Genomic DNA, 12,480 nt, shown 5'->3' on the forward strand with positions numbered 1-12,480 from the left:
ATTGAGTCACAAAAAATTACATGTACATACTTTTGAATCAAATGCATCATTCGTGGAACATCTTTATCACATTTTTCTTACATATAACCTTTTAGGAGTTGAGTTCTACAATAATTTCCTTGAATCGAGTTACAAACTTAGGTTAATACTTTTAACTTGCTTCTCTAAATTCTCAACAAAGGACTTTACTTGACGAGTTTCTTCTAGGACCTTATGCTCCAAATGAATAACATCTGATAGCTTGTGCACACGCCCTCATAACATTAACCTACACAACATCGAGTCAAATGTAAAGCAACCTTGTGCTGAGACCTTTCTTAGCCCACTCTCTCTCATTTTTATGTGGCTCATAGGATTTGAGAAATCACTTTACCCCCTTAGTGAACATTATCATGAGCCCTCTTTACTGTTTAACAACTTAAAATCTCATTTCAACACACTTCATATATTTTATTTGAAAGGGTCACTTGTCCATATAGAACCTCATCTGAAACTTGAGATCCTCACAAATTCGTCATAGAGCGACCTCTTGTTTTCCTTTTGAGTGTAACACTTAGTCCACCCGATTCCATCCTCAATAAGTAACTCACCTCGTTTCTAGTATTGTAGCTACCATTAACGTGGCCTTGTATTGCAACTTGAAAGCTATTATGGCAAAACATGTCTAGCTCATAACAAGTGTTCATCCTCTCTTTTCACCTCTACAACATGTTTTGACTGGTTTCCTTAGTTGTAAATTCATCGCGCTAGTCACCCGACATTTGTTGGGATACCCATGACAGAGCATATATCCATGTAACGCTTTAACACTTCCTTTCTCGTAGGATTCTTAAGAGGCTCTCCATCAAGTTCAAATGCACTCGAGCGACTCGGGACCCCGTCCAAGCATACTAGCTAGTACGTATACCTTCCACGAACTTATCCAATGCCTCAAGATACGAATAACAACATTAAAACTAAGAATCGCGCATTAACCCAAAATCTTCAAACTTTCTTAAGTTCAAAATTCCAACTTTCGAATAGAAGCGTCGAATCAACCCCGGGTCACTCTAGACCCGAACTAAATATACGTACAAGGCCAAGATTATCATACGAACCTAATAGAATATCCAAATCACCAGTTCGGAGTCGTTTACACAAAAGTCAAACCATGATCAACTCTTCCAACTTAAGGCATTCAATTAAGAATTACTTTTTCAAACCACTCCCGAACCTCTCTGAAATCAAAAGTAACCATACTCACAAGTCATAATACATCACACGAAGTTACTCAAGGTCTCAAATCACAGAAAAGAATACTAGAACTCAAAATGACCGGTCGGATCGTTACACTAATATATTTTATTTTTTAGACTTTATTATATATATACTGTCTTATTTGGGTTATTATATTGGTTGGTTTGCCTAGCGATTGGATATGTGTCATCACGATATCGGTACAATTTTGGGTCATGATAATAAGCAAGGGAACAAATCAAGAGATACGACAACCAATGAAAATTTGAGAAATTAGACTAGGTGACTCCTAAAATAAACCATCAAGACGAGTGATTCCAAGTGCCCTCCTTAACATCCACATAAAGGGAATAAAATGGCATCGCAACTAGCTTGTTTCCTTAGCTATACAGATTGTTTATTAACCTCTCTAGGTAATGTACATCATTTTATTTGTTTTGCCTTGTTTGTGTGTTACTATCTCGATAACACTCGATTTACTCTTTGTATATTGATTCTTTTAGACAATAAGATCCCCTCAATCTATGGAAATCGATCATTCCATATCTCAAACTCAAATTGGACCTATAGCTTGACCTTTGGATTAGGTTCCCGCAGTTCTGTTTATTTGAAACCTGTTGGGCCCGATTAGGGGCGTCAAATGTGTGGGCTGGGTCGGACCGGGTCGGATATGAACGAGTAAAAAATTGGTAATACAAAAACGGATAAATTATCTGACCTGACTCATATTTAATATGGATAGAAAATAGGTTAACCGGCGGATAATATGTGTATCTATATTATCCATGATTTCTTGAATATGATTACTTTTGGGAGAATTTCTGGTCTCCAATCCCCAATTTGAGTCTTTAAAAATATAAAACATAAACTCATTAATTATTAATTTTCTAAGTGGATAATATAGTTCTTATCCATATTTGACCCATCACCCAACCTATTTTTTTTAGTGAATAATAAGAGTGAATAATTATTTTTTAAAACCATTTTGCCATTACTAAGCCCAATCATCATGTGCTTAGACCTATTAAAAATAGTTTTAAGAATTTTTATTCTCAGTGCTCCTTTATTCTCTCGTAAAACAGAATTGCAACATATCTTGAGTAATTATTAAAAATAAAAGTTTCTTTGTTTACTAATATTATTTTTCAATCCCTCTTTAATAACCTGAATTTGCTTGAGGTAAATATTCTTTCAAATATCGACGTAAATATAGTATAAGAAAAAAGAACAGTCTAATGAACCAATTATTCTGTATTTACTAGGGTTCGAAAAATTAAAGAACCCCACGATATAAACATCTTACCTTTAAAGAAAAACCACAACTTGAAAAATTTGAAACGGGTTAGACTTTGTAGACACTATACATAGAGACTATATTAGCACATGCAAAATAATCTGAATCTTACAAGGACAAAAGGGGTCTCCTTAAGGTTATTATAAGCCGTCAATCTGAAATCCAATCTCACAAAAAAAGCATCTCTCCGATTGTTTTGCTTCTGTGTCCGAAAATTCTTATTCTTCCTTTTTCTTCGTCAGCCCTATCTAGGGTTTTTCTCTATTTTCTCCATTCATTCAACCCTTTCTCTCTCTCTCTCTACAAGGTTTGCTTTTTTCTTCTCTTTCTCCATATATATGTGGCTCTCTGTGTTTGTTTTGTTTTTTATGTGTGTGTTAATGCTTGATTTGATCTCATTCCTTTATTTTTCAGGCGTTGCATTTTGTTCATTCTGTTTATGTTTTAGGTATTTTCATTCTGTTTTTGTTCTATTAATGCATTGCTTTTGCTGATGCATTCATGATTTCAGATTTTTTTTTTTGTGTTCACGTGTTAGCTTAATCTGATTCTGCCGCATATGGGTATGTCGAATTTTTGAGTTTCTTTTGCTAGATGATGCCATGTCAAATAGCTGATGTAACATATAAACTACGGGTTCAGCCGAAACAGTAGCTTTGGCTCATACTCTATATATGTGCTGAAATATCTACTAAATATGCACAAGTATTTAATTCAAACCGAGTAACTCAAATGGTTGGTGGAATCACTGGCATCGCAAACCCATAAAGTTCAAATCCTAGATCCGCCTTTAGAGCTATTCATTTTGGATTGTGTTTGGTTTTGTAGTGTTAATCATAGTTTTAAGTGTTTCTTTTGGTCAGATTTTGGACTGCTGTTTGATTCTAAGCAGATTGTTATTGAGAATAAATTTTCTGAAATTTTCTGGTTATCAGTGTCAGGGTCAGCTTTAGGTTCGCAGATTAGGATTTTGAGCTGTGTGCATTAGGAGACAACAAGAAAATTTTGATAATGAGGAACTCGTGGGCAGATTCTGTTGAGAATACAGCTACTGATAATGTTGGGCCTAGTGGTGGGAGTGGAGCTTCTGCTTCTACAAGGAGATCATCTTATGTCCCACCACATCTTCGTAACAAACCAATGGGAGCGGAGCCTCCAGCTCCATCACCGGGTGGCCCACTATCTGGTAATGACCGTTCAGGGTTCAATGGACCAACTAGTGGGTCTCGATGGGGTGGTTCTAGGCCAGATTACGGACGCCAAGGTTATAGTGGTGGCGGCCGGAGCGGAGGTGGTTGGGGTGGCAGAGGGGGTGGTTGGGGTAGAGAACGGGAAGTGAATCCTTTTGGTAATGATGCAGATGTGGACTTGGAGCAATCATTTGATCAGGAGAATACTGGTATCAATTTTGATGCTTATGAGGATATTCCAGTGGAAACAAGTGGAGAAAATGTGCCACCTCCTGTTAACACATTTGCAGATATAGATTTAGGGGAGGCCGTTAACTTGAATATTAGGAGGTGCAAATATGTTAAGCCGACTCCTGTCCAGCGTTATGCAATTCCCATCTCCTTAGCAGGGCGAGATCTCATGGCCTGTGCCCAGACTGGATCCGGCAAGACAGCTGCATTTTGTTTCCCTATTATTAGTGGAATCATGAGGGGGGATTTTTCGCAACGGCCTCGTGGGGTGCGGACAGTGTTTCCCCTTGCTCTTATTCTCTCACCAACAAGAGAGCTCTCAATGCAGGTAGGTATGGTACTAGATCAGTTTTCTGAAATACTTTCTTGATCCTTTTATCCCTTTTTTCCTTGAAATCCTTTAGGTTTGTTAATTCCAATTGTATGCTGCATTTTACATGTAGATACATGAGGAAGCTAAAAAATTCTCATATCAGACCGGTGTTAGAGTGGTAGTGGCCTACGGTGGAGCCCCAATTAATCAACAGGTACCTTTTTACCCTCTTTCCCTTCTCCGTATTAGTGAAGGAAAACAAATACATGTCCAGGTGATATACTTGGGTACTTTGCATGTGATGTTGGATGAATAGGTATCTTTTTGTTAAGTAGATGATTCCTGTAAGGTCATTTTCTGGTTTTTTCTTCTTTTAGTAACTGTGATTCTTATTTGACCTAGACACCATGCATTCTTGAATGTCCATGGAAAGATGCATATAAACTGAATCTAGAAGCATTTTGCTCCCATAAACATAAATAGCATAACAGATGACTCCTTAGTGCAGTGTTATTATGGGTTATTGCTTCATGGGCGAAGAGAAGTGTGTGTTTCACAAAGTGATCCCAATGAGAAGATGTCTATTCTTCAAATCTTATCTTTGAGGAGGTGGATTAATATCAACATTATTGTGTAGTGAATGCTAAAATTAGTTATTTTAGTTGAAATTTGATTAATTTTAATACTAGATTCATATGCGTTTGGTATTTTTAACCTTCCATGAATTGTGCACTTCACGTCAAAGAAGCGTGCGCTTCACTTCTCTCTCTTCACTTCCAGTTTCATGAGCCTTGTCTTTTTTGTGCACATTTCGTTTTTGAAGCACCACCTTAGTGCACCATTCAGTTAAAACAAGTCTAATTCATGTCTCTAACAAAATGCACCTAAGGATGTGGCCTAGTGGTCAATGAAGTGGGAAGAGATGGTTGGAGGTAGCAGGTACCCGGTGGAATAGTCGAGGTGCGTGCAAGTTTGTCCGGACACCACCGTTATATGTAAAAAAAAATAATTCTCTAATGAAATGCCCAGGTGGAGCATGAGATACATCTACGATTAAACAGAAAATCTTTTAACTTTACAATATGCAACCTCTTTCATGCTTGCTTCATTTTTGGTGAATTTAACATTTCCTCTATGTGTTCAGGAGGGAAAGTTGAATATATGTAATCCTTCTTGTTGCTGTCAATTATTTAGATGAGAACCCATTCCTAATTATATCATTTTTTACACATATTCTCTGTTTTGGTGCATGTTAAACTGTTCTAAATTTAAGAATAATGAGTTATATCTTGCAGGTCATTTTGATTGTCTGGTTACTTGTGAATTTTTGTTTGATGGCAGTTAAAAAGTATCACTAAGTGGTGCTTAAACAGAGGGGCAAGCGAACTCTTTTTTGAAATAGTTGCATTTTTGTATAATTAGAACACTGTTATTTGTACACCAGTCAATGTTCAATCTAATGAAGGTGTATGTTTCAATGATGATAAGCTCAAGGTCGAACAATAAAAAATTTCTCATCGTCTAGTTTGGATAGTGGCACTCTGTTTCTAGACAATTAAAACAGGATTTTGGATAAAGGAGCATGGTTTCTTGTTTTCCTGTAAGTTTTTAAAGCAGACATTCAATGATGCATAGAGGTTGTAGATACTTAAGGGAGACTGATGCTTTTTTCTTTTTCTTTTATGAATTTAATTTGTGATTTATTCCAGCAGGAAAGTACCACTATATTAGATGCTAGAGTTTGAAAATGTCATATGGGTTTATCCAGATAGATTTTTCTGTTACTAGCATAATGATTATTTCCTTGACACACACACAAATAACAACTACACCTCAATCCTAGCAAGTTGGGGTCGGCGATATGAATCCTCATCCCTTTCATTTAGCTCAACTCATCATCATTATTACCAAAATAAAATAAAACTAAAAGTAAAAAAAGATAAATATATATAAATAATAGTAATAATAATAATGATAATGATAATATAAGTTCTCTGTCAAGTCTAAAACCTATTCTCAACTAGTAGGTGTCACCTATATGGATTTTTCTTTTCCATTGTGGTCTTTAGCTAAGTCAACACTGGTTTCTAGGATTTGTAGGTCTTTCGAGACAACTTCCTTCCATATGATTTTACGTCTATCCCATCCCATTTTCACACCGTCTATCCCATCCCATTTTCACACCTTCCCCTGCTATTGTTTTACACCTGTGGACCAGTGCATCTGTAGGTCGACACAGGACTTGACCAAACCATCTCAAGTGACCTCTCATTTTATCCTTAATATGTGCTACTTGCACCTTCTGAAAAATGTGATCATTTTTTTTCTTATCTAATATTGTATTACCGCACATACGTCTTAGCATTCGTATTTCTACAACACTCATCTTGTAGATATGTTTGAACTTTAGCAGCCCAACATTCACTACCATATAAGTTAGTCGGTCCAATAGTTGTTCTATAGAACTTACGTTTCACCTTGGTAGGCATCTTTCTATTACATAACATCCCGGTAGCACGTCTCCATTTCAACCATCTGATTTTAATCCTATGAGTAGCATTCATCTATTTAATCCTTTCTCTTGAAATAACGAGCCTAGATATCTAAAGTTTCTTGGCACTACAGTTCTATCTAGTCTCACCTCAACTCTCTTTTCATGCTGACTAACCTTGCAGTGCATGTACTCAGTCTTACATCTACGTAGCTTAAAACCCTTACTCTCTAAGGTGTTTCTCCATAGCTCAAGCTTTCGGTGGACACCCTCGCTAGTTTCGTCACTTATTACAATCAGTAAATAGCATGCCCCATGGGATCTCATCTTGTATTTTGTGGGTTAGCTCATCCATAACTAGGGTAAATAAGTAGGGGCTCAATGCAGATCCTTGGTGTAAATCCATTGTTATGGGAAACGGTGTAAACCCACTGTTCTGGGAAACACCTTTGTATCTCCTACTACTATTTTGACGCTAGTGACAACTCCTTCATATATGACATTTATATATTTAATACGAATTTCTTTCTTCTCCTTCACCCATCAAAGAACTTTCTGTGGTACTCAATCATATGCTTCTCTAGGTCAATGAATACCATGTGTAGATCTTTCTTCCTTTCGCAATAAATTTCCATCAATCTTCTTAGCACTCTTGTCGTGTTCCTAAATCTACGCACTATTACTCTTTCCCGGAGTTTCATCGTATGACTCCTTGAGTTTAATGCCACGATAGTTTGCACAACTTTGAATATCTCCTTCTTTTACTTTCCATCTCCATACATTCTCTTTGGACATGACCTTCCTTTGCCAAGCAAGTGTCTAAATTTTGTCAAAATTTTGTTGTGATAAGAGCTAATGGTTTTGGCTTGTTGTCAATTGGGTGTCATTATATTCTTTCATGTTTTCAGCTGTTTGAGCAAGTATTGCCCTTCTCTCTCCTCCTCTTTTCTTCCTGGAAGTAATCAGGAAGTATGGGAAGAGAAAGCACATCTCAGTCACTTCTGAAAATGGTTAAATACAAGTTGTTTTTGAGTCCTAAGATGTGGAGAGCACTAGTGCAAGATGTGGCTTTGCGAGATGGCACTAGTCATGCAAGATGTGGCTTTGCGAGATGCAACTCATCAACTGTGCATTCAGGGACATTTTATTAGTTTAGGTTAATGTGGAAAAATTGTTTAGATATTGGTGCCTTTGGGATGCCTTCCTTGTATAAAAAGTTGTAAAAACAAAATTTATTTGATCAGAATTTAACCAAGAAGCTCTATAGGCATCAGTCTAGAGAAAAATTTAATTAGTAGAGTTTGTTTTATGCTATTTAGCACATCATTCTAGACCTGATATGCATGTGATGGTGAAATAGGGGGAACTTGTTCCACAAAAGCAGGTGTAATCTACGTTAAGGATTTGTCTTTGTTTAAGGAGGAACCCTCTGTTCTATCAATGGGAAAGGTCACTACGTGTCCCTTGATAAAGAATCCTAGAAAGAGTTGTGAAGACTCTTGACAGTCCCATGAAGATCTGTGTTATTGTCCAGGACAAGTGAGATCCTTTGAGATGCATTGATTGGGGTAAAATGGTAGCTTTGGATATGAACTTCCCTTTGAGATCCTTTGAGATGCATTGACTGGGGTAAAATGGTAGCTTTGGATATGAACTTCCCTTTCATATTCTTTTTGGTTAGATCCTGAAATCTAGTGCAAATGCATTTGGAAGTTGAGATTTTTATCTTCTGCTTCTTATTTACTGTTTCAAAAAAAGAGAGGGAGAGATCTTTATCTTCTGGTACATATGGGCATGACGCTGATTCATATGTTGTGGTCAATTTGCAAATTTTCTTTTGTTGCGCTTGTTATCCTGCTATTTGCAGACATGCCCCCTTTGTTGTTACTTGTTTGAAGGTAAATGGTATAGTGTGTTCTACCACCACCCTCTGATGCTCTACCTTCACCAGGTCTTGGCACACACATTAGTAGAATTTGGCGTCTTATTGTTTTTTAGTTGGACTTGAAAGTCATACACTGAAAAGTATGGTCTTCTACCACCATCTGATGCTCTACCTTGTCCAGTTTCAACTGAAGCTCTGCTTTCAAATATTACAATGTGCAATGTTTTTTAGTTGGACTTAAAAGTCATACACTGAAAAATAGTTTTGGAGACTTGAAACAATCAAATCTAGTGATATTACTTTTATTTGGTATGCCGGCGAAGTGAAACCCACCCTGGAAAGTGGTCCTAGAATGTCAGTAGAAGTATTACGAAATATTCAGTTGTTTGACTATGGTGATTTAAAGCCCACCCCGGAAAGAGGTCTCAGAACGTTGGTAGAAATGCTGAGAAATTTCAGTTGTCTGACTATGGTGATTTGAAATCCACAAAGAGGTTTCAGAACGTCGGTAGAAGTGTTGAGAAATATTCAGTTGTCTGACTATGGTGATTTCATTGTCAGATTAGCTCTCAAAGCCTGAACCTTCGAATATAAAGTGGTGTTTCGCGTAAATTCTCTACTTTTTGATGAAGTTGTGTAAATTCTCTACTTTTTGGTACACTTCTTGTATATGTTGTTTCTCCTACAATGTCAATAAAATAGTACTTTCTTCAAGATTAAAATAAAGTTGTATTTTATGCTATAATTGCTTGTTACATATCTGTAGCTCCGAGAGCTTGAGAGAGGAGTTGATATTCTTGTGGCAACTCCTGGAAGACTGGTTGATTTACTTGAGAGAGCAAAAGTTTCATTACAGATGATTAGATATTTAGCTCTTGATGAGGCAGATCGTATGCTGGACATGGGATTCGAACCTCAAATCAGAAGGATAGTGGAGCAAATGGATATGCCTCGACCTGGTGAAAGGCAGACTATGCTGTTCAGTGCCACATTCCCAAAGGAGATTCAGGTTTTTCTTGTAGTCACTAGGGCTGTTTTCAATCATCAACGTTATCATTTGTTACTGTAGTGTTTGCTACTTACATTTTCTTTTGGAATTACGCACATATCATCTTAAAGCATGGTTTGGGCTTCTTTGTACTTTTACTAAATTTTCCAACGTTTTCTTTTTCTTTCTCCAACCCGCTCCCCCATCCAATTCCTTGCTTGCTGAATTCTAATATACCAATTTTTCTTCTTATTGCTTGGTACACTATGCCACCTTTCTTTTTGCAATTGCAGAAATCTGCCTTGCAAAATGTTGAGTTGGCAGTGAGTAAAATCTTCCGAGCAGTCATAGTCTTGTTTTATATGACTTTAACCCTCCCCTTTTTTGTGTGGAATGCAGAGACTGGCATCTGATTTTCTTGCAAACTACATATTTTTGGCAGTTGGACGGGTTGGTTCTAGTACCGATTTGATTCTTCAGCGAGTTGAATTTGTTCATGATGGTGATAAGAGAAGCCATCTTATGGACCTACTTCATGCACAGATGGCTAATGGGGTTCATGGCAAGGTAGCATGTTACACTAGCTCTCTCTTGCTTTAACAGTTATTTTCATCTACTTTGATCATAGTTGAGGCACTTCAAGCAGCTGACTGAATAGGGAAGAAATCAGGACTTCTAATCCTAGGAACATAGCAGAGAATTGAGAATGTTGGCGTTCTACTTTTCCTGTGTGTACAGGCACTAGCATAAAACTTCTATGCCTGGTCACTTTTTTTTTTGTTAATAAAGTTCTCTACCTGGTAACTATTGGCTGCTCATTCTATCCATGATTGGTTTTGTTGGTTTACATACTATAGATGTGAATGCTGAATTTCCTAGATTGGAGTCTTCATAGATTTTCATTCTGCATGAATTTAATTTTACCGGTTTTGCAATTGCTGTTCTCTCTTTAAATGCTTAAGTGTCTTCCACTGACATGATTGCATCCTCTCTATTTGCTGCTGCTCCGTTGAACATAGATTCTGTTGTATTGTAAAATTTATAGATAGTGGAACACAAAGTGGAGTCTTTAAGCTAAATTAACTGGCAATTTGACTGTGTCATTGTTTTCTGCAGCAAGCTCTAACTTTGGTATTTGTCGAAACAAAGAAGGGTGCTGATGCATTGGAGCATTGGCTGTGTATTAATGGGTTTCCTGCAACTGCCATTCATGGTGATAGGACTCAACAGGTAGGCGAGATCTAGGTATTGTTAGGTAGATCAAAACAATTTCATCTTCGATCTTCTAATATGACCTTTTGGCGCTTCCACTACTACAGTGATTAAATGGTGCCATATCTTGCTATCAGTGCTTGAATTTCAATACTGTCTGTTTAACATAATAATAAAGATGAGGTGATCCAATATTCTCGTCTGCTTTTACAGATGCATGTATGCATGTGAGTATAAAAAGCATCGAAATGTGTGCATGAAGCATGTGTACCTTTAGCTGTAGAAGCATAGTGATTTGTATAATATGTTGAGGAAAAGGGGCATTCGTGCACGTGACACATGTACCTGATACTTCTAATTCAGTTTGGTTTTTGTGTTGCACCAACTGTTACTTACATACACTATTTTGCAGCTTCATAGTCAACATTACCTGTGGGTTTATTTTACAGGAAAGGGAGCAAGCGTTAAGAACATTCAAAAGAGGGGATACTCCAATTTTAGTTGCGACAGATGTGGCTGCCCGAGGCCTTGATATCCCTCATGTTTCTCATGTTATCAATTTTGACCTTCCTAATGACATTGATGATTACGTGCACCGAATAGGCAGGACAGGTCGTGCAGGCAAGTCAGGATTAGCAACTGCTTTCTTTAATGAAGGTAATCTTTCAATGGCCAAACCGCTAGCTGACCTGATGCAAGAAGCTAATCAGGAGGTACCTGAATGGCTGACTCGTTATGCTAGCCGTTCATACGGAGGAGGTAGAAACAGGCGGTCTGGCGGAGGCCGTTTTGGTGGGCGTGACTTCAGGAGGGATACCTCTTACAATAGAAGTGGTGGAGGTGGTGTGAGTTACTATGATGGAGGTAACAGCAGTGGTGGTTATGGCAATTATAGCGGGGGATATGGTCCTGGAGTAACTAGTGCTTGGGACTAGCTTCTCAAACTTATGATACCTATATTTTCCTGCAGTTGTATATTACTCATCAACAAATTTGGATTTATGATATTTTTCAGTGCGAAAACGGGGTTGAGTTCTTGTTGTTTTGTGGTCCTATAGGGGACAACTGCAAGATTGTTATGGTAGTAGTTAGATTGGCAATTGGAGACCACTGACAGCTTTGTCCAACAGTTCAATGATGCCTTTGTTTTAATATATACTATTTCCCGAATTATATTCTTGAATGCATATCAAAGGTTTATTGTATTTTCAGCAAAGTGAGATATTAGACGCCTCAATCTTTTGAAGGTTACTTCATTTTAGTTGTATCTTTCTTCCTTAGGGAAGTGGAAATTGGAAAGAAGGCTCATACGGACATTGACTACTATTTGTTTGTAATACTGATTGTTGACAGTCGAAATGGATTGCATGCAGGATCACAAGTGTTGGCATTGAACGAGCCTGTCTTCATTTTGTTTGTCAATGTTCCATGAGAAATGCAAATGAAGCAATGCGTCTATGAATGGCCTCTACGTCTGGTGATGAATCTTAGGATGTGTCTAGGTGTGACAGAGGTCGTGTTTGATTACAAAGAAAACTTTTTTCCTGAAAAATGACATCTCACAATGGAGTGCATGTAGCAACTAAGGTGAATCCCCTATGGAAAAGGGAGCGGTCCTTTGCTTTATATTACAACTAGTG

General features: G+C 37.5%; 1 protein-coding gene and 1 long non-coding RNA gene across 2 annotated transcripts; one reads left to right on the plus strand and one right to left on the minus strand.

Moving 5' to 3' along the window:
- Positions 1-2,559: 2,559 nt before the first annotated feature.
- LOC107796025 (DEAD-box ATP-dependent RNA helicase 37) lies at positions 2,560-12,010 on the plus strand. The gene is made up of 7 exons (XM_016618738.2): positions 2,560-2,837; positions 3,466-4,279; positions 4,395-4,478; positions 9,407-9,649; positions 10,028-10,195; positions 10,745-10,858; positions 11,290-12,010. The coding sequence occupies exons 2-7, from the start codon at positions 3,542-3,544 to the stop codon at positions 11,773-11,775; spliced, it is 1,833 nt and encodes a 610-aa protein (XP_016474224.1). The 5' UTR covers positions 2,560-2,837; positions 3,466-3,541; the 3' UTR covers positions 11,776-12,010.
- Positions 5,929-9,400, minus strand: LOC142180351 (uncharacterized). Its single transcript, XR_012708868.1, has 2 exons — positions 8,813-9,400; positions 5,929-8,697 (listed from the first exon to the last, which is right to left on the minus strand). It is a non-coding gene; the product is annotated as an uncharacterized LOC142180351 (long non-coding RNA).
- Positions 12,011-12,480: the final 470 nt, after the last annotated feature.

Source organism: Nicotiana tabacum, chromosome 4 (genome assembly GCF_000715075.1).
Source record: "Nicotiana tabacum cultivar K326 chromosome 4, ASM71507v2, whole genome shotgun sequence".
In the NCBI taxonomy this organism is placed as follows: Eukaryota; Viridiplantae; Streptophyta; class Magnoliopsida; order Solanales; family Solanaceae; genus Nicotiana; species Nicotiana tabacum.

Coding starts and splice junctions, on each gene's coding strand:
- LOC107796025 (XM_016618738.2), top strand. CDS start 3,542: ATGAGGAACTCGTGGGCAGATTCTGTTGAGAATACAGCTACTGATAAT. Junction 4,280..4,394: donor CAAGAGAGCTCTCAATGCAG/GTAGGTATGGTA, acceptor TTTTACATGTAG/ATACATGAGGAAGCTAAAAA. Junction 10,859..11,289: donor ATGGTGATAGGACTCAACAG/GTAGGCGAGATC, acceptor TTTATTTTACAG/GAAAGGGAGCAAGCGTTAAG.